The sequence below is a fragment of the Nyctereutes procyonoides genome, unplaced genomic scaffold (assembly GCF_905146905.1).
Source record: "Nyctereutes procyonoides isolate TBG_1078 unplaced genomic scaffold, NYPRO_anot_genome, whole genome shotgun sequence".
Taxonomy (NCBI): Eukaryota; Metazoa; Chordata; class Mammalia; order Carnivora; family Canidae; genus Nyctereutes; species Nyctereutes procyonoides.
The window spans coordinates 5,271,695-5,296,705 of NW_026575036.1; the positions used below are offsets into that span (position 1 = coordinate 5,271,695).

General features: G+C 35.9%; 1 protein-coding gene across 3 annotated transcripts in view; it reads left to right on the top strand.

Annotated features, from left to right (window-relative positions):
• Window positions 1-25,011, top strand: part of SLCO1B3 (solute carrier organic anion transporter family member 1B3) — a 90,302-nt gene that overhangs the window by 17,486 nt on the left and 47,805 nt on the right. Inside the window, exons 1-3 of one of the 3 annotated variants that reach the window (XM_055318645.1) lie at window positions 7,275-7,311; window positions 8,078-8,143; window positions 12,326-12,472. In XM_055318645.1, the coding sequence (XP_055174620.1) occupies window positions 12,386-12,472 (87 nt within the window). In that variant the 5' untranslated portion in view covers window positions 7,275-7,311; window positions 8,078-8,143; window positions 12,326-12,385. Of the gene's footprint in view, window positions 1-7,181; window positions 7,312-8,077; window positions 8,144-12,325; window positions 12,473-25,011 lie in introns of those variants that run through there. The other 2 variants (XM_055318646.1, XM_055318647.1) reach the window with 2 other exon arrangements.

The window sequence follows — 25,011 nt, forward strand, 5'->3', positions numbered from 1 at the left end:
AGGAACAAAACTCTTATGCACTGCTGTTGAGAATGTAAAATGATACAACTCTGTTAGAAAACAGTACAGCATAATATCCTCCAGTTCCATCCACGTTGAAGCAAATGGTGGGTATTCATCATTTCTAATGGGCGGGGTGGGGGGGAAGGGGTGACTGAGTGACAGGCACTGAGGAGAGCACTTGACGGGATGAGCGCTCGGTGTTATACTATACGTTGACAAATCGAACTCCAATAAATATATATATATATATTTATATCAAACTCCAATTTATTTATTTATTTGTTTGTTTGTTTGTTTGTTTGTTTGTTTATATAGGGATCCCTGGGTGGCTTAGTGGTTTAGCGCCTGCCCTTGGCCCAAGGCGCTATCCTGGAGTCCCGGGATCCAGTCCCCCGACCGACTCCTGGCGTGGAGCCTGCTTCTCCCTCTGCCTGTGTCTCTGCCTCTATCCCTCTCTCTGTGTCTATCATAAATAAATAAATAAATAAATAAATAAATAAATAAATAAATCTCTAAAAATAAAATAAAATAAACCAGTAAGCAATTTCTTAAAAATTTAAATATGCACCTCTCATATGACCCAGGCATTCCACTACTAGGCATTTTTAAGAGAAATGAAAGTGTATGTCCACACAAAAACTTATAAACAGATATTCATGAGACTTTTATTTATAATAACCAAAAACTAGAAACAACCCAAATTCCTTTAAAAAGTTTAGATAAAGAAATTATAATATATTTATACAATGGAATGCTAATCAGCATAGAAAGGAATGAACTATGATATACACAATAATATGGTTGAATTTCACAGTAATTATGTTGAATAAAAGAAGTCAGACAAAAGCTATCATTTGTGTGGGTACTAAAAGATGGTGATGGTGTGAACTATGCAGATATCTGGAGAAAAATAGGAAGAACAGCAAGTATAAATACTCTGAATATGGTGCTAAATCTTATAAGCCTTAAGGCCATTCTTTGGACTTTAAGCTGAGTGATGTAGGAAGACTTTGGAAGATTTGAGGAGAACAGTGTCATGATATGACCTGTTTTGACATGATGGTTCTGACTTCTGTGGTGAAGTTTACATGGGGGAGTGGAGTTGCTGAGTTTAAGGAGATAGCTGAGGTACAAATTAGAGAGTGTCACAATAATTCAGGACCAGAGTGATAGCCATGATGGTTGTGAGAAATAGATTCTGGGCATATTTTGAAATTAAAGCTTGATATATTTTGAGTAAGAAAGGAGTACAGAATGACTCCAATATTGTGTGTGTTTGTGTGTGTGTGCACAAGTGCGCACATGCATGTACATGTGTGCTTGTGTACAGCTGGAAGGATAGAATTAAAATTGACTGAAATGGAGAATATTGTAGGAGGAGAGGTTTGGGAAGGGAAGATGAAGGGAAAGTCTTTAAAAATGTTGAGTATCAGAGGCCTATTGTCTGTCTAAAAGGAGACGGTGAGCTGGCAATGGAAAAATTCAGGGTAAAGTCCTGAGGAAAAAAATCTCAGGAGTAGCACCTTGAGCAGAGGTAAAAATTTTAGAATTATCAACATATAGAGAGCATTACAGGTATGAGAATACATGAGATCACCAAAATACAATGACTAAATCCTGACGTTGTCATGGAAAAACTGGAAGTTACTCATAAAACTGTCATAGAATAAGTGGGAATTAAATCCTGAAACATTCTCATTAAGAGGCCAAAGATATATAAAATATTTAGTGAATGAGATGAGAATAGAATAACCAATGGATTAAGAGGAAAAACACAAAGGATAGTGTCCTGAAAACTATTTCCAGGAGAAGGGTGTATTCAGCTCTGAAAAATGGCAAATAGTTCAAGTCAGATAAAGACCACTTCATTATAGCATTTTGGTCATTTATAACTTAGGCAAGAGTAGTTTGGATGAAGTTGGAGGTATAAATTTGATTGAGTGTACTCAAGAAAAAATGTAAGAAAATGAATAGAAAACAATATTATAGATAAGACTTTAGAGAAGTTTTTGTTTTTTAAATAAAAACAGTGGGGCACCTGGGTGGCTCAGTGGTTGAACATCTGCATTCAGCTCAGGTCCTGATCTCAGGGTCCTGGGATCGAGTCTGCATCAGGCTCCCTGCAGGGAGCCTGCTTCTCCCTCTGCTTCTCTCTCTGTGTCTCTCATGAATAAATAAATAATATCTTTTTAAAAATAAAGTAAAATAAAAATAGTATAGAAATAGAATTTTTGAAAATGGGAAAGTGGGAGCATGCTTATTTGCTGATGGGGACACTTTAGAAAAGGAAAATTGATATCCTTGGGAACACAAGGAGACAATCCGGTGTACAAATGGAGGATGGTCTTAACTCCAACATAAACAGTTCATCAAGGCAAAATATGTGATACTGATGCTATATAAATGTGGTGGAAAGACCTTTTGGAAGTTTTGTTCTTCATTTTTTTTGTCAGTGAAATAGTCACCAGCTGAAGGTAAAGATAGGAGATGTGTTAGAGTTTTGAGAAAAGAGGTGAAGTTATAAAATAGAAAACAAGAAGACATGAATTAGGAAAATACAGCATAATACCTATGCAAAATGAAAACCTCATTTGAGTTGTTTTTTTAAAGATTTTATTTATTTATTCATGAGAGACACACACACACGGGGTGGGGGGAGAGAGAGAGAGAGAGAGAGAGAGTGAGAGAGAGAGGCAGACACAGGCAGAGGGAGAAGCAGGCTCCATGTAGGGAGCCTGATATGGACTCAATCCCGGATCTCCAGAATCACGCCCTGGGTTGAAGGCAGCGCTAAGTTTCTGAGCCACCCAGGCTTCCCTTCATTGAGTTTCTTAATGATAAATTTAAAGTCAACATGTTAAGGGTTTTTCTTCAATCCCATTCAGTAGCATGGATGAATGGACAAAGTAGTCTGAGAGTTGGAGTTCATCAAGGTTATAGTTTTGTTAAGCAATTAAAATGATGTAAAAGCCACTAATGATTTGAAGATATATGGGCAAAAAGTGATTACCATGATGACTAAATTTAAACCAGATATGCAGAAAATGAGGACATGGAACAAGGTGCAGTGACGTCTGTGGTAGAATCAACCAGTGGATTATAGATCCTGATTAGTGAAAGAATTGTTCCATCTAAAGTAGTACAGAGTATAGGCTGGAAAGATAGACAGTGGTAAACCAATCCTTGAAACTGAAATCATGGGGAGTTACAGTTTTTCATGTGACAAGGTCTAGGATATATCCACTGGAATAAATAAAAAAAAAATCACTGGAGAAGAGAAGGTTAAAAAACCAATGTTGTGCCCAAGATTGCGAATCCGAGAAACCACCAAGGAGCTGACACCGATGCAAACACACGAGGGTTTATTTACAAGCTCGAGCTTGGGTCCAAGTACACCCGACATAGCGGAGCAGGGACTTGGACCCCGAGGTGGGTTTCAGTTTAGTTTTATGGGCTGGTCTAGGGGACCTCCAGAAAGGGTGGAGGAATTCCTCAAGTTCTGTTTACATTCTGATATGGGGCTTTCAAGGGCATTGAGCTCTGTTCTTATTCTAATATGAGACTTTCTGCCACTGGCTTAGGCTCTGTTCTCATTCTAATATGGGGCTTTCTAGAACGTTAAACTGTAAGCTGTTTTCTTCCTGTAACTGAAGTAATGTAAATTTCAGCTCTTATTCACAGGGGCCTGGGATGGCTGTACTTGTGCTAACGCTGAACTTAAAGTGGAATGGCCTTAATTTTCTCGGCCTCCACAATCAAGAAGCTGGGAATTAAAAGGATTATCTTCACAATCATTGAAATCTCCAATAATTGTAACAACATTAATATTTCAAGACATTGGCTTTGAACCAAAGCTAAAATGGTCATAGAATAAGGGGGAGTGACTCAGGATTGGTAGATGATTCCATTGGTGTGACATTCAAATCTATAGATTCTGAGGGAAGCACATATAAACGAGCTAAGGCAAATTGAAAATCAGTCCCTCTGGTAGGGAGCAATATGGAGACTAGTGTAGCCCCCATTGATCAGAGCAGCAGGAGAAGCAGGTTTCAAGGAAGGGGCTAGGTTTAATTTAGAGTAAAAGATGAACAACAAAAACAACAAATTCAGAAAGGAGTCTGAAGTAAAGGGAATTCTACTTGTGATTAACCGTAAGTTCCAAAAGGCTCAAGAGAAGGGTCTCAGTTCAGGATTGAGAGAGACAAAAACAGGGATAAGCAGAGCCAAATGGGGATTAGACTGCAGGTGATGAGAGTGATCAGGAAATCACTTTCTTCTTATGGTGATGCCTAACATAACAGAGATGAAAGTTACGATAAGATTAATCATGACAATGCCAGGCCTTAAGCTTCAGTAAGTAGAGAAATATTGGGTTCTTTCTGTAGTATCTAGCTGCCTCCTACAGCTGCCTCTTGAGTGTTGTCAAGGGAAGTGGGGCAGACAGGTGGCAGCATGTTTGCTTTCAGCCTGAATGCTTCTTCTCAAAGCATACCTATAGCACACACCTGAGAACTCTGGCAATAAAAATTGTTAGAAAAAAACTGGCAGGTACATATTTTAGAGATATTTTTACTAATTTGATATAAATTAATTGCTTTAAATATTTATAGTACACAAAAGTCATACAGTGAGTCCTATTAGATAGGTAGTGTAAAGCACTTTACATACATTATTTAATTTTTACCCCAAGTAATGTCTTTGTACTTTATAGATGAGGATGTGAGTGCTTAGAAAGTTTAAATAACTTTAAGTTGTAATGTTAGCAAGTAGCAGAGACAAATTCACATTGAAGTTTATCAGATTGAAGGGCCATGATAATGTCATCAGAACTGTAATGATTATCTCTGGAATAGGTATCGCTAGATTATTTTTAGTAAACTTTATAGTTTTCTTGACCCATGGATGTTACCATAGTATGGTATGAAAGAACTTGAAGGAACTATTGTAACATCTTTCTTCTGATGACCTTATTTCTCTACAATTTGCACAAAAATAGTCTAATTAGTATTTAACCTGTCATGCAGAAGTAAGAACACGGAGAATGCTTTGACCTCTGGAAACATTCTAGGATTTTATCAGAAGGCTTTCATTTAGGGATTAGAAATGTTCTCAGTTAATTTCTTCTGTTTTACCTTCATTCCTTTTATACAATTGTCCCAAAACAAAGTTTTGGGAGGTACCTTGGGTGAAATGGAGGCTTGAAGAAAAAGTCACTAACATGAGAGTGCCTAAACTGTATTTCCACTCTGCCTAAATGTGGGAGTGCCTAAACTGTGTTTCCACTCTGAATAATAGGGAAGTCCATAATGCCCTGTAAGTATTCTCTAGTTCTGTTATAATGGTTCTCAAAATCTAGAGTTACATAAAAATTAACCAAGTGCTTATTAAAAAAAATATAAAAAACCTCATAATCTGTTGTCAGCTGAATAAGAATCTCCTGTGGGGAGATTTGAGGCATAGGGTGGGAGGATACATACTGGCCTACTGTAGATTCTGATTCAGCAAAGGACTATCAGGGAGCCCAAGTCTTAAATGTCTTTGCCCCATGTCTACATTTTTCAGTTCCCCTACCTTGGGAAATTAAGGATTTCCCAAACCTTCTATGTCTCTGCAATCTCAGATTTTTCCCATGATTCCAGTACTTCCAACAATAAACAAGGACAGAAAGAATGTATCAAATAACTTGAGATATAGAACTTAGATAGATATCACTGCAGCTGTACAAACAATTATCTTACAGAAGTGATAAAGGGGGTGATGCCTCAGTGGCTCAGTCAGTTAAGCTTCAGCCTCTTGATTTCAGCTCAGGTCATGATCTCAAGGGCATGAGATCGAGCCCCACATTGGGCTTGGTGCTGAACGTGAAACCTACTTAAGATTCTTCCTCTCCCTCTCTCCTACCACCCAACTCGTGTATACATGCACTTGCACATTCTCTTTTTCTCAATAAATAAGTAAATCCTTAGAAAAAAAAAGAGAAGTGATTAAGGGGTGATGTTTTCATATATGCATCCTCACATTGCTATTATATATATGTGTGTGTGTCTATATATATATGTGTGTGTGTGTGTATCCTTTATAGATAGCTAATATTAATCAACACCATATTAGAATTGCACCAAAGTATCAAGCAAAAAGAACATGTTTTATCTTAAATGCTAAGGAACTAATAGACAAATTTTAAAAAATGTTTTGAATTCTTTTCTATAGGGAGAAGTTTTAAATATCTTGGATAACCTGCTGTATTTGTGTTTTTGAAGAAAAAAAATAATGCAATGAACTCAAGCAAATAGATTATCTTTTTTTAAAAGACTTTATTTATTTATTCATGAGAGACACAGGCAGAGGGAGAAGCAGGCTCCCTGCAGGGAGCCCGATATGGGACTCAATCCTGGAGACCCAGGATCATGCCCTGGGCTGAAGAAAAGTGCTAAACTGCTGAGCCACCCGGGCTGCCCAAGCAAATAGATTATTCTCAGAAATAAAGCTTAATAATTAAACTTTTAAAAAATTAAATTATTTATAAAATAATTTATAAATTCTGAGAGATTACTAATATAATGTGGTGTAAAGTCTATTTTTTTTTCTTTTTTGTAATGCAAGTATCTGGTTTAAGCTTTGATTGCCAAAGCATTCATTTCAAAGAAGCATCCACTTCAAAGAGCGCTATCTCAAATAAACATACTGCCAGCCAGACTAGATAAAGAGCCAGGCCACCTCCCCCAGCATGGAGGCATCTTTGTTTTAGTGATCTTGATTGATTTCAATAGCTGATCACTTGGGTCACGTTTGTTTTCTTTTGCTGAGTTTTATGTTAAACTCTTATGTTTTAAATTCACCAATAAGAGTGAGCTGGTAAAACTGTAGACCTCTAACCTCAATCCTAATAAAAGGAGAGCCCCAGGCCTTGCACGCTCTCCTTCTACTCATGACCTTGCTATGTGGCCCCACGTGTGCTGTGTAAACTCCAGGTCCTATAAGAAATAAATCTTTTTCAGAGTTCCCTGACAGTTATTGGTGAAGAACACCTTGAAATCATAAAAAGAACCACCTGGAGGGGTCCAGCCATAACATTGGTTATTAATAGACTGAGACCAGCACAAAATATATAACTTAAAATTCTGAAGCCTGGAGCAGACTGTTAAGAGTAGCTAGTTAATTTTCTTTTATCTGCCTAGGACAATGACCTAATAAGATGGTTAATCATCATTGAACTGATAAAAAAAAAAAAGCCAACTATTTAAAGAAAGGCTTTAACAACAGATAAAGGATGGACTTGTTGCTACTGCTGTAGGATTCTAAGTCCAGGTAAGAACCTTTGACATTCTGTAATTTCAGAGTTTCTTCTATCTAGAAACTGCACAGATTTCAAGGGGAAAAATTATTTGGATGGTTATAATAAATATTATACATTTTATGCTTTGTATCTTCTACACACTTATGTGTAAGCTCTTAAAACTCATTAAATATTCCTTCTGGAGATGTATGAGACTCTTAAAGATAAAATACAGAAATTAAGACATTGATAATTTAAAAATAACCTTTAAAACCTCATTCTTATTACTTTCTAGATAAGTGGAACTTCAAGTTCAAAAAAATGGATCTCTAGTTACCTCCTCAAAAATTTTCACAAGGCAGTTATTTTCATAATTATGTGGATAATTAGATTTATTCTCTTTTTTTTAAATTTCATCTTTACTGGATAATATGGGGTGGAGAGTTAGTTGGCAAACATCAAGAAATGGGATTAGTCTCAGAGTCTCTCACTCACCTCTACTTACCTGTTTCAATTTATGTAACTGACTCAAAGTGAAGGGGGAAAAAGTTTTCTAGATAATTTTGTTTTTGACCAAATGAGAAAAAAAATTTGCTTAGCATGTTTGCTGGCACAAACTAAGAACTCAGTAAATATTAGTTCCCTTCTACAGTTCAGGAAGGTGACTACCCTTATAAGACTATTGTTATTATCAAAGAGAGGTAGAAAATGGGAAAGCCCCCCCCCCAAACTCCATAAAAGGTCTAAAAAGTTAGTAAATCTTTCTCTTTTTTCCTCCTCGTTTCCATGGATGCATAGTACAAAGTATTCACTTGGCCCGCATTGCTTTTCTATGATCTCTCAAGCAGTAAAAGTTTGACACAGGTAAGGAGAAGCTGGTGAGATTTTGCCCTCCCTCCAACCCAATCAAGCTAAGCAGAACTGGGCTGTTTTGTTGAAGGAAGAATTGCAGTGCTATGTCTGAATGCCTAGGGTTCTGTTTTATAAACATACTGTGTCCCCCAAATTAATTTAAATGTCAGTTGTTTGGGACTCTGAGAAAAAAAATATGTACAGGGAAAAATAAGTTAAATTCTCCAAGTCAGGCTTAAAATGTCATGATGAAGTAGAAAGTGTGTGTTTAGAGCCAAACCTAAATTGACATTACAAATTTGTCGTTGGTCTGGAGTTACTTGTTACAATTTGGCCTTTCTCAGAAATGAGGGAGGAAAGTGCTTACATTTCCCACTTTTTGTCTGGATATTTTTTTCTCAATATCTAGGTGAGACATGTGGAATAGTAACCTGCCTGGGAAAGTAGTGGAAAATAATAGGGAAAAGTAATGACTGTGTTACAAGTTATATTCTATAGTGACCCAGCTGTGTGGAGAGGTTTTTTTTTCAACTGGGAGTAACTGGGGAAATATCTAAGAAGGGTGATTTAGGCAGAATTTCAATGAAGAGGTGAGGAAGAACATTACAGGTGAAGAAAGTGATACAGGAGGACAGTGTTCTAGGGACAGTTGGTTCTATATTGCCTGAAAGTGCTTATGGATCTGTTAGGAAATGAGACTAAAGACAACGGCTGGGTTTAGTTCATAAAGAATCTCAAATAGGAAGTGTGAATTTTATTCTGTATGATACAGGGGACCTCTGAAAGATTCCAAAGATGGATATGATACATATAAAATAGGAAGAATGTTGAAAGACAGGATGATCAGCATTTAATCAATTGCAATAAACAGGACCAGACTGGTTAGGTAATGGCCTCCAAGAATATTTGTTCAGTAGCCAAACAACCAAATCAAACAAACATAAGTAAAGCTAAAGTGTATATATACACAGCTTGTCGATCATTCAGAGAGATTTTTTTTAAATAATAAATTTATTTTTTATTGGTGTTCAATTTGCCAACATAAAGAATAACACCCAGTGCTCATCCCGTCAAGTGCCCCCCTCAGTGCCCGTCACTGATTCACAGCCACCCCCCGCCCTCCTCCCCTTCTACCACCCCTAGTTCGTTTCCCAGAGTTAGGAGTCTTCATGTTCTGTCTCCCTTTCTGATATTTCCTACCCATTTCTTCTCCCTTCCCTTCTATTCCCTTTCACTATTATTTATATTCCCCAAATGAATGAGAACATACACTGTTTGTCCTTCTCCGATTGACTTACTTCACTCAGCATAATACCCTCCAGTTCCATCCACGTTGAAGCAAATGGTGGGTATTTGTCGTTTCTAATGGCTGAGGAATATTCCATTGTATACATAGACCACATCTTCTTTATCCACTCATCTTTCGATGGACACCGAGGCTCCTTCCACAGTTTGGCTATTGTGGAATATTCAGAGAGATTTGCAATAATAAAATTAACTGGTAAAAAACAATTTTGTAACATTTAAATTGTGGGGAAAGATCATAGAAAGAGGTATTTGTGAGAAAAATAACATGAAATGTGTCAAAGGACTGCTTATGACATTGGGACCATCGTCCTCACTTCACTCAGTAACTGAATAGATACAGGCATCTTTGGACCACGTGGAAAAAATGGAATAACTAGGATTTATTTAGATGTACATAGATGTGGGCTTTTGTACTGATGTATATGTTTATATACACTTATATACACAAGTGATAATTATCTATATATTTATAATTTCTATAGTTATATATTATCCACTAAATTGGTATATATATTCATGGTCTTTATATATTTATAATATAGGGAATCAATAAAACCTTACTGAATAAATTAACACAGAAAATATGTAGTTGATCCTCAATATTCATGGATTCAATATTTGTGAATTTGCCTTCTCACTAAAATTTATTTTTAGCCCCCACATCAATACTGCTGTTCTTTCATGTTCATTCATATACCTGTACAGAGTGGCAAAAAAATCTTAATTGTCCAACAGACATGGTCTCAGGTGAGATCAGATAAAGCATGGCTCTGCCTCCTTGTTTCAGCTCTCATATTGTAAGCCAGTGATCTCTTCACAGTCTATGTAGTGCCATATTTTTTTTTCATTTTTGAACTTTTTTTTTGGTGAATTTGCTATTTAAACAGCTCCAAGCATACTGTAAAGTGCTGGCCAGTGTTTCTAAGTACAAGAAAGCTGTGATGTGCATGATGGAAAGAATATGTGACTTATATATGTTTCCCTCAGGCATGAGCTATACAGTGCTGTTGGCCACAAATTTAAAATTAGTGGATCAACAATATACATTAAATAAGATGTCTTTACACAGAAGCATACACGAAACAAGGTTATAAATTGATTGATTGATGAAAATGATGTGACCAGAGATACCCAGGAATCTACCCTATATTTCCCCTAGGAACAATGTTCAGTTTTTGCTAATTTAATGTTTGCAGCAACTTTATGAAACACAAGTACTGCCAATAATAAGAATCAACTGCACATGTGACATATTAATTATATTACATGACTATAGCCCTATTAACTATCATATATCTATGCTTATGTGTGTTTCTATATGTAAATATATTAGATACGTATGTATTATGTAGACATATATGAATATGAATACGTTTTCTAAACCTGAATGAAGAATCCACTATTCTATATAAAAGAGTAAATCTTAGGAACAAATTGCTCAATTTACTAGTCTTTAAAATAGAGGCCTAATGAAGTAAGTCAGTTACAGAAAGACAGATGCAATATGATTTCACTCATATGTGGAATTTAAGAAACAAAACAAATGAGCAAAGGGAATATAAGAGAGAGAGAGAAGCAAACCAAGAAACACTCTTAATTATAAAGAACAAACTGATAAGAAGCGAGGTGGATGGGAAGATAGGTTAAATAGGGGATAGGGATGAAGGATGAGCACTAGGTATTGTATCTAAGTATTAAATCACTATATTGCATACCTGAAACTAATATTACAGTGTATGTTAAATAATTAGAATTTAAATAAAAACTTAAAAATATAAAAATAAAAAAATAAAATAGAGGCTTAATAATTTTCAAAATTATAATTTCTTTTGCATTTTGAGCTCAAAACTCCACATTTAAGACTTTATCCTACAGATATTATCACAAATACATGATCTATGAAGAAATGTTCTAATGTAAAGCATTTAGATACAACCTAAATATTTATCACCATTTAACTAGGTAGATAATAGGATAACCTGCCACCATAAGAAAACTGTGGAAGTTATTTATTATAAGTTAGAAGTGTTAATGATATGCTGCCATTTTTGTTAAAAAATGAAATTATCATGTATTTAATTAAAATACGTATCATATTTCTGGATAATATTTACCAAAAACTGATATTAGTCCTCGAATAAGAAACAGGATGCTGAGTGGACAAGGGGAAGAATCTTTAATGTATGTCTTTTTGGTATTTTGTGCTTTCAACTACATATATTTTACATATATCCAACTGCACACATTTTCTCCTCAAAAATAAATGGACAAAATTATAATAAAGTAGAATGGTGATGGTGGTAAGGTCAAGCATGGCTAGAGTCTATTTGAGAGGTACCTAGAGTATGCCTTGCTCTCTTTAACAAATCCAAACTCTATCTGCATTTCAAACCTGGTTCTTGAGGTATCTCTTTCACAAAACCTTCTGAGCTCAGCCACTCATTATATTTCTACCTATTTTGACCATCTACTATGTGCAAGGCACTCCTTGGCACTTTGTAAAACTATAGAGATGAATTAAACATATATTTGCCTTCCTAAATTTTATTTTTTTGATTTAGAATTTATATCTCATCTAGAGTGTGACTCTATACTAATTATTTGTTGTTTCAAATTCTCTTCATAAATCTATCTTCCCAATTAAATTATAATCTCCCTAAAGCCAGGACTCTGAATGTGTGTGTGTGTGTGTGTGTGTGTGTGTGTGTGTGTGTATGTGTTTTTCCTCCTTTTGTGTCTAACATTAACCTAGCTTAGTGCTCAGGACATCAAAGACCCTGATAAGCATTCGTAGGTTTACTGATTGATTGAGGTCCACCTTGCAGCTTTTCTTGTTTTCTGAATCATATATTGTTAAATAAGTTCTCCTTTTTTCTCCTTGGATAGGTAATCACTTCAAGCCAAGCATCAACAACTAGAACTGACTCATAAGCTATCAGTAGTTCAATGATGGACTCAAATCAACAGTTGAAAAAGACAGCAGAAGTGACACCTCCAAAGGAAAGGGAAACTAAATGCTGCAATGGATTCAAGGTAGAGTTTTGTGTTTCCAAACTAAAACAAGTAGAGGGGGATTTTTTTTTTCTAAACAACCAATTTTGAAAAAGGAACATTGTATTTCAAATTAATTTCCAACTGAAACATACCTTGAAATAGTAACAGAATGATCTATGTCTTGATTTAAATAAGTTTTTAAATCTGAAAAAGGAATTTCTTTGGGGATATTTCTGATAGCTAAGAATTTATTAATATTAAAAAATTTAGAAATCTTTTGATATCTTCTCTTTGGTTCTTCATGGACTGAAAGATATTTATAAATTTCATTAAAATAAGTCACTGTATAATGAATAATATATTAAATAATTCTTGGAATTGACCTATAAAGAGAGCATATTCATTAGTCTTATAAACCACTTTGTGGTGTTGACCTAAGTAATTTTCTTCTTTTAAAGAACAGCATTTTTTATTCTAATAATTTAAATAATAGCAGATGGTAGAAAAGAGTTTTGTAATAATAATCAAAAGACATGAACCAAACACCTAGTTACTGACCTAGGAAAGCCATTTAATTTTTCATATGCAGGTTAGTAAAAGTCTTGTGTATTGATATTATCTTAATATTGTGACACTTTAAGGGTATAGACTGTATTGGGATTTTCATTGACAGAAAAAAATGCTCCCTGAGCAGTGTTGAAGAAACCAAGACTCAAGAAAATTGAGAAGTTTGCCTAAAGTCATCCAGCTTGTAAATTGAAAATCCTTAAACCCAAGTTAAAGCCTTTAAATCCTCATAGAGAAGTTTTGAAGAAATTTAAAAAATTAATCATGGCTGTCTTTTACCAATACTTTAGATGTTTTCCTCAAAGTTATAGTCTTAATCGCTGAATAAAGATCACAGGAATTAGACTCAATTGCAATAAAGTTTTTTTTTAAGATTTTATTTTTTTATTCATGAAAGACACAGAGAGAGAGAAAGGCAGAGATGTAGGCAGAGGGAGAAGCGGACTCCAGGCAGGGAGCCTGATAAGGGACTGGATCCTAAGACCGCGGGATCATGCCCTGAGCCAGGGGCAGGTGCTCCACCGCTGAGCCACCCAGGCGTCCCATTATATAAGGTCTCATTTAACTTTGTCCACAGAACATGTTTGCTTGTTTTCAGAGATTACTGATAAAGTCTATTCTGATGAAATATTTGAGTAATGTTTAAGCAGAATAGCAGTCACAAGTAAAAGGTAGTGGTGGATGCAAGTCTAGGGGTAATATGGTACTCTGGGTTCTTTCCACTTTTAAACATTGAGGGTAACATGGCTCTCATTTGCACATGCGCAGCAAAGTGACAGCAATCTGGCTGAAATAATTAAAATTACCAGAATGGTCCCTTGCAGCATATTTGCAAGTTAGTGTGTATAAAGTTTGTTAATTGCAGTCTAATGATTAAGACCAAAGAGTTAGAATAACAATAAAGCTAACATTTATTGAGCACATATTATATGCCAGATACTGTTCCAGTGTTATACTTCTATTAGTGGATTTGTTTCTCACCACAATTCCACCGCCAGATGCTATTATCTCTCTTTTACAAATGAAATAAAACTTAGATACAGAGAGAGCTAATGAATCAATCCTTCTCAATTGCAAACCTGGTAAGTGATAGAGCCCATGTGAATTTAGGCAGTCTGATCCCGAAACCCATGCTCTCAATTCTACTCCGTATCCTGAAAGTAACTGTGGGTATCCATAATATTGGTACCTTCAAGATGCTCTGGTAGGTTGGGATTCAATGATCTTCCTCATTCTGTATCTTAAAAAAATTCACGTTCGGGGTGCCTGGGTGTCTCAGTTGGTTAAGTGTCTGGCTTCAGCTCAAATCATGATCTTGGGGTCCTGCGATCAAGCCCCACATCAGGCTTCCTGTTCCCCAGGAAGTCTGCTTCTCCCTCTCCCTCTACCCCTCCCCACCACTCATGCTCTCTCCTTCTGCTCTCTCTCTCTCAAATAAATAAATAAAAACAAATTTAAAAATTCACCTGCAGACCAAATAATTCAGTATCAACCAACCCTAGGATTCTTATACTTGTTTACTACATGCAGGGGCACACACATTTACACACATTGTTATTGACATGTAATACAAACTCAGAAATATATAAAAGTGCAAATAGATAACAGACTTTAAAAAATAACAACAGCATGATATGTTAATTAATTGAATTTAAATAAAATAAAATTTAAAAATAAATAACAACAGCATAGTTTGATTCTTTCTTATGCCTTTTCCTCAATTTTTGGACTAAACCAACTACATCATATAAACCCTGCTATATTCTTCATCTTTACACTTGTCCTTTCTGAGCTTCAGATTTCTTGTACCTTTATGTTGTAATAAAAATTCTTAATAAGTAGTAGTGATACATCATCACCAAAAGACAAATAATAAGGCAAAAGTAAAAGTTCCCCTTTTCTGCCTTCATTCCCATTCCCGCTTCTAAAGCAATCAGAATAACCATCCTTTATGTAACCAACAGTAGTATTCATATCCTGCTGGTCTCCTCTGACTCACTTTCCATATTAGCCATTAGCCATATTAGCCTTTTATTATTTGTCAGACGTGTTGAGCAAACTTCTGACTTGGAGAAGTTTGTACTTGCTGTCTTCCCTTCTGAATGTTCTATTCCCAGATACCTTGCTCCTTCATTTCATTTACATTTCTGTTTAAACGTTACCTCATCCTTGACCACTGCATATAAAATACACTTTCCTATTCATAATTCTTTGACCAAATTTATTTTTTCATAGTATTTATCACCAGCTAACACTGACACACAAAAGCACAAGTATGTTTGTGTGTGTGCATATGTGCTGTTAATGGCTTAAAAATAAATTTATTACAGTTCTGTAATAATCTGATAGTCCTGAAATTCAGAAGTCTGAAATGGCACACAGTGTACTAAAATCAAGGTGTTGGCAGGGCTGTGTTCCTTTCTAGAGGTTCTAGGACACAATCCATCTCCTTGCCTTTTCCAGGTTCTAGAGGCTGCCCAAAGTTTGTGACTTATGGCTCTTTTTAATGCAAAGTTGATGGTCAGTCAGGTAATTCTCACGCTGCATCACATGAACACTGACTCTTATGCCACACTCTTCCACATATATTTTTTCTTTATTTTAAAATTTAAATTCAATTAGCCAACATATAATACATTATTAGTTTCAGATGTAGAGTTCAGTAATTCATCAGTTGCATATAACACTAATTGCTCATCACATCAGATCCCCTCCTTGATGCCCATCGCCCAATTACCCTATCTCCTCATCCACCTCCCCTCCAACAACCTTCAGTTTGTTTCTTGTAGTTAAGAGTCTCTCATAGCTTTTCTCCCCTTATGATGACTTTCCATTCAGTTTTCCCTCAATTCACCTATGATCCCCTGTGTTGTTTTTTTTTTATTCCACATATGAGTGAAAGTCTGTGATAATTGTTTTTCTCTAATGGACTTACTTTGCTCAGAATAATATCCTCTGGTTCCATCCACATCAATGTAAATGTTAAGTATCCATTGTTTCTGATGGGTGAGTAATATTTCACCACATATATATCACATCTTCTTTATCCATTCATCTGTCGATGGACCTCTTGACTCTTTCCATAGTTTGGCTCTTGTGGACATTACTGCTATAAACATCAGGGTGCAGGTGTCCTGTCTTTTCACTGCAACTGTATCTTTGGGGTAAACACCCAGTAGTGCAATTGCTGGTTATAGGGTAGTTCTACTCTATTTTTAACTTACCTCCCTACTGTTTTCCAGAGCGGCTGCACCAGCTTGCATTCCCACCAACAGAGTAAGAAGGTTCCGCTTCCTCCACATCTTCACCAACATTTTTTTCCTGACTTGTTAATTTTAGCCATTCTGACTGGTGTGAGGTGGTATCTTACTGTGGTTTTGCTCTGTATTTCCCTGATGCCAAGTGATGTGGAACATTTTTTCATGTGTCTGTTAGCCATTTGTGTATCTTCTTTGGAGAAATGTCTGTTCATATCATCTCCCTGTTTCTTGAATGGAATCTTTGTTTTTTGGGTGTTTAGTTTGTTAAGTTTTTTAGAAGTCTTGGATATTAGTCCTTTATCTGCCATGTCATTTGTAAATATCTTCTCCCATTCTGTAGGTTGCCTTTTAGTTTTGTTGACTATTTCCTTTACTGTGCAGAAGCTTTTTATATTGATGAAGTCTTAATAATTAATTTTTGCTTTTGTTACCCTTGCCTTTGGAGATGTGTCTAGCAAGAAGTTGCTGTGGCTGAGGTAGACGAGGTTGCTGTCTGTGTTCTCTAGGGTTTTGATGGATTCCTGTCTCACATTTAGGTCTTTCACTCATTTTGAATTTATCTTTATTGTATAAGAAAATGGTTCATTTTATTCTTCTACATGTGGCTTGTCCAGTGTTCCCAACATCATTTGTTGAATGGACTGTCCTTCTATTGGATATTCTTTTCTGTTTTGTCAAAGATTGGTTGACCATAGAGTTGAGGGTCCATTTCTGGGTTCTCTATTCTGTTCCATTTATCTATGTGTCAGTTTTTGTGCCAGTACCATCAGTACCTGATGATTACAGCTTTGTAATGTATCTTAAAGTCCAACATTGTAATACCACAAGCTTTGGTTTTATTTTTCAACATTCCTTTGGCTATTCAGGGTCTTTTCTGGTTCCATACAGATTTTTAGGATTATTTGTTCCAGCTCTTTGAAAAAAGTTGATGGCATTTTGATAGGGACTGCATGAATATATAGGTTGCGCTGGGTAGCATAGACATTTTAACAATATTTATTCTTCCAATCCATGATCATGGAATGTATTTCCATTTCTTTGAGTCTTCCTCAATTTCTTTTTTAAGTGTTGTGTGGTTTTTAGAGTACAGATCCTTTATCTCTTTGGTTAGGTTTAGTCATAGGTATCATATGGTTTTTGGTGCAATTATAAATAGGATCAATTTCTTAATTTCTCTTTCTTCCATCTCACTGTTAGTGAATAGAAATGCAACTGATTTCTGTGCATTGGTTTTATATCCTGCCACATTGCTGAATTCCTGTGTGAGTTCTAGCAATTCTGGAGTGGAGTTCTTTGGGTTTTCCACATACAGTATTATATCATCTACAAAGAGTGAGAATTTGACTTCTTCTTTGCCAATTTGAGTACATTTTGTTGTTTAATTGCTGAGGCTATGGATTCTAGTATGATGTGGAACAACAGTGGTGACAGTGGGCATCCCTGTTGTGTTCTTGACCTTAAGGGAGGGGTTCTGTTTTTCCTCATTGAGAATGATATTCACTGTGGGCTTTTCACAAATGGCTTTTATGATATTGAAGTATGTTCCCTCTATCCCTATGCTGTGGAAAGTTTTAATCAAGAAAGGATGCTATATTTATCAAATGTTTTTTTCTACATCAATTGAGAGGATCATATGGTTCTTGTCCTTTCTTTTACTAATGTGATGTATCACATTGATTGATTTGCAAATATTGAACCACCTTGCAGCCCAGGAATAAATTCTACTTGGTCATGGTGAATAATACTTTTAATGTACTGTTGGCTAGTGTCTTGGGAGAATTTTGGCATCCATGTTCATTAGGGATATTGGTCTGTAATTCTCCTTTTTGTTGAGGTCCTTGTCTGGTTTGGGGACCAATGTAATGCTGGCCTCATAGAATTAGTTTGGAAGTTTTCTTTCCATAGCTATTTTTTGAAATAGCATCAGAAGAATAGGTATTCATTATTCTTTAAATGTGTGATAGATTTCCCCGGGGAAGTCATTGGGCCCTGGACTCTTGTTTGTTGGGAGATTTTTTATTTCTACTTCAATTTTCTTATTGGTTATGGATCTGTTCAGGTTCCCTATTTCTTCCTGTTTCAGTTTTGGCATTTTATAAGTTTATAAGAAATGAATCAATTTCTTCCAAATTGCTGGCATATAGCTGGCAAATTTGTTGGCAGATAGTTTTTCATAATATGTTCTTAAAATTATTTGTATTTCCTTGGTGTTGGTCATGATCTTTCCCCTTTAATTCATGATTTTATTAATTTGGGTCATTTCTCTTTTCTTTTTGATAAGTCTGACTAATGGTTTAATGATCTTATTAATTCTTTCAAAGAACCGGTTTCTAGTATCATTGACCTGTTCTACTGTTCTTTTGGTTTCTATTTCATTGATTTCTGTTCTAATCTTTATTATTTCTCTTCTGCTTGGTTTAGGCTTTTTTTTTGCTGTTCTTTCTCGAGCTCCTTTAGGTGTAAGGTTAGCTTGTGTATTTGAGAATTTTCTTTTCTCTTTTTTTTTTTTTTTTTTTTTTTTTTTTGAGAAAGGCTTGTATTACTATGTACTTCCTATTAGGACTGCCTTTGCTGCATCCCAAAGGTTTTGAATAGTTGTGTTTTCACTTTCATTTGTTTCCATGATTTTTAAAAATTCTTTAATTTTCTGGTTAAGCCCTTCATTCTTTTGTAGGATGCTCTTTAACTTCCAAGTATTTCTGTTCCTTCCAAATTTCCTCTTGTGTTTGGGTTCAAGTTTCAAAGCATTGCAGCCTGAAAATATGCAGGTGATAATCCCAATCTTTTGGTATAGGTTGAGACCTGATTTGTGACCCCGTATGTGATCTATTCTGATGAATGTTCCATGTGCACTTGAAAAGAACATGTAAAAAAAAAAAGAACATGTATTCTGTTGCTTTAGGTCGGGTATATCTGTGAAGTCCATCAGGTCTGGTGTGTCATTTAAAGCCCTTGTTTCCTTGTCTATGTTCTACTTAGATAATCTGTCCATTGCTGTGAGTGGGGTGTTAAAATCTTCTACTATTATTATACTATTATCAATGAGTTTCTTTAATTATGTTATTAAGTGGTTTGTATAATTGGCTGTTTCCAAGTTCAGAGCATAAATATTTATAATTATTAGATCTTCTTGTTGGATAGACCCTTTGAGTATTATATTGTGTCACTCTTCATTACTTACTACAGTCTTTGGTTTAAAATCCCATTTGTCTGATACAAAGATTGCTACCCCAGCTTTATTTTAATGTCCATTAGCATGATAAGTGTTTCTCCATCCCCTCACTTTCAACCTGGAGTTGTCCTGGGTGTAAAATCAGTATCTTGTAGACAGTATATGGATGGGTCTTGCTTTTTTATTCAATCTGGTATCCTGTGTCTTTTGATTGGAGCATTTATCCCATTTACATTCAGAGTAACTATTGAAAGACATGAATTTAGTGTCTTTGTACTACCTGTAAAGTCCCTATTTCTGTAGGTTGCCTCTATTTCTTTCTAGTCTATATTACTTTTGGGCTCTCTCTTTGCTTACAGGATCCTCTTTAATATTTCTTGCAGAGCTAATTCAGTGATCACAAATTCTTTTAGTTTCTGTTTGTCCTGGAAGCTCTTTATCTCTCCTTCCATTCTGAATGACAGCTGTACTGGATATAGTTAGTATTCTTGGCTGCATGTTTTTCTCATTTAGCACCCTGAATATATCCTGCCAGCCCTTTCTGGCCTGCCAGGTCTCTCTGGATAGGTTTGCTGCCAGTCTAATACTTCTACCCTTGAAGGTTAATTAGTTCTTGTCTTGAGCTGCTTTCAGGATTTTTTTTATCTCTGAAGGTTGCAAGTTTCACTATTATATGTCAGAGTGTTATCTATTTATATTGATTTTGAGGGAGGTTCTCTGGACCTCCTGGACATGAATGCCTGCTCCCTTTCCCAGATTAGGAAAGTTCTCAGCTATGAGTTGCTTGAATATGCCTTCTGTCCTTCTATCTCTTTCTTCTTCCTCTGAGATTGCAGTAATTCTTATATATATATTTTTTACCTTATGATATTGCTGATTGCTTGAAGCATCCTCTCATAGTCTATTAGTTGTTTTTCTCTTTTCCTCAGCTTCTTTACTTTCCATCATTTTGCCTTCTATGTCACTGATTCTCTCTTTGATCCCATTTACCCTAGCTATTAGAGAATCCATTTTAGATGGTATCTGTCTTAAAGCATTTTTTATTTCGGCCTGATTAGTTTTTATTCTGCATTAAGAGATTCTGTAGTGTCTTCTGCTTTTTTCAAAGCCAGCTAGTAACTTTATAACCATTATTCTGAATTCAGTTTCTGACATTTTACTTATAACCATATGGATTAAATCTATGGCATAGAGTATTACCTTTGGTTCTTTCTTTTGCTGTGATTTTCTCCTTCTGGTTATTTTGTCCAGAGAAGAGTAGATGAATGAGAGAACAAAATAAAAAATATCAACTATGACCCCAGCAAAACACACATTAGACAAATCTGAGGAGGTCGGAAACCAAAAAAAGAAAAGAAAAAAAAAAGAGGGGGGAAAGATAATACAATCTCACCTGTGGACAAAACAGGGTGATCTACTTGGTCCTGGGTGCATTTTGGTCTGTTTGTTAGAAGACAGTAAATCCCCAAATTGGCATACAGATAATTGAATACAGTGAAAGGAAGCCAAAAATGAAAAATATGTCTATAAAATATAAATGTAAAAATGAAAATGAAAAAAAAAAAGACTTAAGGGAGACACCTGGGTGGCTCAGTGGTTGAGCATCTGCCTTTGACTCAGGATGGATTCCTGGGGTCCTGGGATTGAGTTCCACATCAGGCTCCCCGTGGAGAACCTGCTTCTCCCTCTGCCTATGTCTCTACCTCTCTCTCTCTGTGTCACTTGTGAAAAAATAGTTAATCTTTACAAATGTAAATATAAATAAAGACTTAAGAGGTGTCTGAGTGGCTCAGTCAGTTAAGCATCTGCCTTTGGCTCAGGTCATGATCCCAGGGTCCTGGGATTGAGCCCCACATTGGGCTCCCTATTTCAGTGGGGAGCCTACTTCCTCTCTCTTTGCCAGCAGCTCTCCCTGCTTGTTCTCTCTCTTTCTCTCTCTCTCTGTCAAGTAAATAAATAAATAAAATCTTCTAAAAAAGAAAAAAAATTCTAAAATTTTTTAAAAGACTTGAAACCAAAGAATTGATAAAAATAAGAACCTAGTTGAAAAGGGAAAAAAAGGAAAAAAGAAAAGAAAAATTTAAACTGAAAGACTAAAGACTTAAGAGAAAAAAAAAAAACTTGAATTCTATATACTATTTTCCCCTAGCGCAGAAGTTTTTAGTTCTGAGTGTTCTGTAAATTTGATATTCAACTGATGTTCCTGCTGGTCTTCTGGGGGAGCAGCCTGTTGCACTGTTTCTCAGGTGTCTTTACCTGGGCTGAATTTCACTGCCGTTGCCAGGAGCTCTGGCTCAGTGTAAGCTACTTGAGTTTGCTCTAAGTGGCTTTTGTTCCCTGAAAGGGAGATAGATAGATAGATGATAGATGATAGATTAGGTAGATAGATAGATAGATAGATAGATAGATAGATAGATAGATGATAGATAGATAGATAGATAGATAATTTGCTGCTTTAGAGGATGAAAAAAAAGTAGAAATGGCAGCGCCCCAGTCTCCTACCCCAGAGCTGAATGATTACTGCCCCCACTCTTCAGTGTACCCTCAGGGAAAAGCAGTCAATCCCTTTCGTGTGTGCCAAACTCCACAGATTCCTGTGGTGCACACCTGCACCAGTCCTCCCAGGAGATGGAGGGGGGTTTCACCACAGCCCCACTGCTTGCTGGGCCCCTGCTGGTGAAGCGTTTACCTATTCATTAGGGCATCCAGACTGCTCCTCCTGGGGGAAGGAGCAGGGTCTCCCTGTGGTTGTCACTTGCTGGGCTCCTGCTTGGAGAGCAGTCAGCTAACTGTGGAGCAGAGCTTTATGGCAATCCCTGAGCTGAGAGGCCACTCTGGGGCTCACTAATTGTACCTGGCTTTCCCATGCCAATGCTTGGGAACTCTGATGCACCCAGGCACCCCCATTCTTTCTGTGACCCCAGGGATCCTGAGGCCATAGTGTCCCACCTGGGATTCTACCCCACTTAGCCACCTGAGCACCTTTCAGACAGGGACGTCCCGGGAATAGACTTGTAAAGTTCTGATTTTGCACTCTGCTGCTATATTACTTCCCAGTAGCTGGCTTATAGAGGCTCCCTCCCACCCTTGTCTGTCTTCCAATACATCCTCTCAGATTCATGACTCTGCACCTCCTACCTTGCAAAAGGTGGTCGCTTTTCTATTTGTAGAATTGCAGTAATTCTTTTCTTAGATCTCAGGTTGAATTCACAGGTGTTCAGAATTATTTGATAGATAACTAGCTGAGTTCAAGGGACCAGATGAAATGCAGGCCCCCTATTCTGCCATCTTCCCTCTCTGCCCCTCTTTCACATTTGAAGGACCCTTGTGATCACATTGAGTAAACCAGGATAATTCAGGATAATCCCTTTAAGGTCATCTGATTAGCAGCTCCATTTGCAACCTTAATACCTCCTTACCATTGTTACCTAATAAAGTCATCAATAGAATAATAGCACTCAAAAAAAGATGGCCAGGTTCTAACCTCCAAAATTTGTGAAAAAAACGTACTCTCTATATATATGCATACATACCTACATACACACACATACACACACACACACACACACTGTATATTTCATATATTTTATATATTCAGTTTTGGTACATGGTATGTTTCCAGTAATTTATCCATTTCTTTTGTTATCCAATTTATTGGCATATAATTTTTCATAGTTATCTCTAACAATCCTTTTTATTTCTTTTTCTTTTCTTTTTTTTAAGAGAGAAAGAGCATGTACACATGAGGGCAGAGGGAGAGAATTTTAAACAGACTCCGTGCTGAACCCAATGCAGGGCTCGATCTCACAACCCTGAGATCATGACCTGAGCTGAAATCAAGAGTCAGATGCTTAACTGACTGAGCCACGCAGGAACCCCATTTTTTAAATTTCTGTGGCATCAATTATAAAGTCTTTTTTTCATTTCTGATTTATTTTTTTGAATGTACTATCTTTTTTTCTTTGTCTAAGCTTTTGTCCATTTTTTAATCTTTTCAAAAAACCAACTTTGAGTTTTATTCTTTTCCTATTGCTTTTCCATTTTATTTGTTATTTCTTCTCTAACTTTTGTTATTTCCTTCCTTTGACTAACTTTGGGCTGTTTGTTCTTTTCCTATCTAATTGACATGTAAAGTTAGAGGGTTTATTTCCTCTTCCTTTTAATGTAGATGCTTATCACTATGAACTTTCCTCAGTACTACCTTCGCTGTGTTCCATAAATGTTTGTACATTGTGTTTTATTTTTGTTTTGAGGTATTTTCTAATTACTTCTTTGTTTTGTTTTGTTTTGTTTGTTTGTTTGTTTGTTTTCTAATTACTTCTTTGAATTCTTCTTTGACCCCTGGTTGTTAAGAATGTGTTGTTTAAGGAAAAAAAAAAAAAGAATGTGTTGTTTAATTTTCACATATTTGTGAGTTTTCCAGTTTTCCTTCAGCTGTCACTTTTAGTTTCAGTCTATCTTGAGGAGAAAAAATACTTGATATAATTTCAATCTTCCTTAAATTTTTAAGATTTATTTTGTGACCTAACATCTGATATATCTTGGAGAAAGATATGTATACACTTAAGAGAAATGTGTATTTTGCTGTTAGTTAGAATGTTCTAAGGTGTCATTAGGTTTATTTGCCTTTCAGTATTGTTCATGTTCTCCAGTTCTTTATTGATCTTCCATCTGTATATCCTATCTATTACTTAAAAAGAGGTATTAGGGATACCTGGGTGGCTCAGCAGTTGAGCTCTGCCTTCGGTTCCGGGCATGATTCTGGAGTACAGAGATCGAGTCCCACATCGGGCTCCCTGCATGGAACCTGCTTCTCCCTCTGCCTATGTCTCTGCTTCTCTGTGCATCTCTTATGAATAAATAAATAAAGTCTTTTAAAAAAAGATGTATGAATTTGTTAAATAAGGTGAACAAGTTTACATAGTAAAATTATTTAAGTAAGTCATCCCAAAGTGTCTTCCGTGTTGTTCTGTATGAGCCAAATTTTGTGGAGCTGTATATGCTTAAGAACATATATCCTTATAGTCGTGACCATTTGGATAAATAAAAATTCTAGGTTCAATTATCTTTTATTTTAATGCTTTAAAAATATATTCCTTGTTTTTATTTGTTTTGGGGCTTTCGGTCTTGTTTGTTTATATTTATACCCACTCTTGCTAATAAAAAGTGATCTGCTCTCTCTCCTAGAAAACTTCAAATTTTTCTTTGTTTTTAGTATTCCTAAATTTCACTCTACTCTGTCTAGTTTTCTCATATGCATGCATAAGTTGGTTCTTACTATCTTTCATGTTGGATATTGTCACTTTGAACCTAAAATTTTTCATCTTTTTTGAGTATTGGGAAAGTTACATTAATTATTTCTTTAAATATTTCTCATCTCTAATTTATTTTTTTCTCCTGGTAAGGCATTTATTATTTCGTTAAATTCCTTATGAATTAGATCTTTAATTTGGTTTTCCAACATATCCTTTCATATTTTTATCTTGTATATTATTTTTAAGTGTTGTATTTTTTGTACCTCACATTTTCCACTTATTCTCTTTTATTTTGCCTTTATCTTGCTAATATCCTTTCTTATC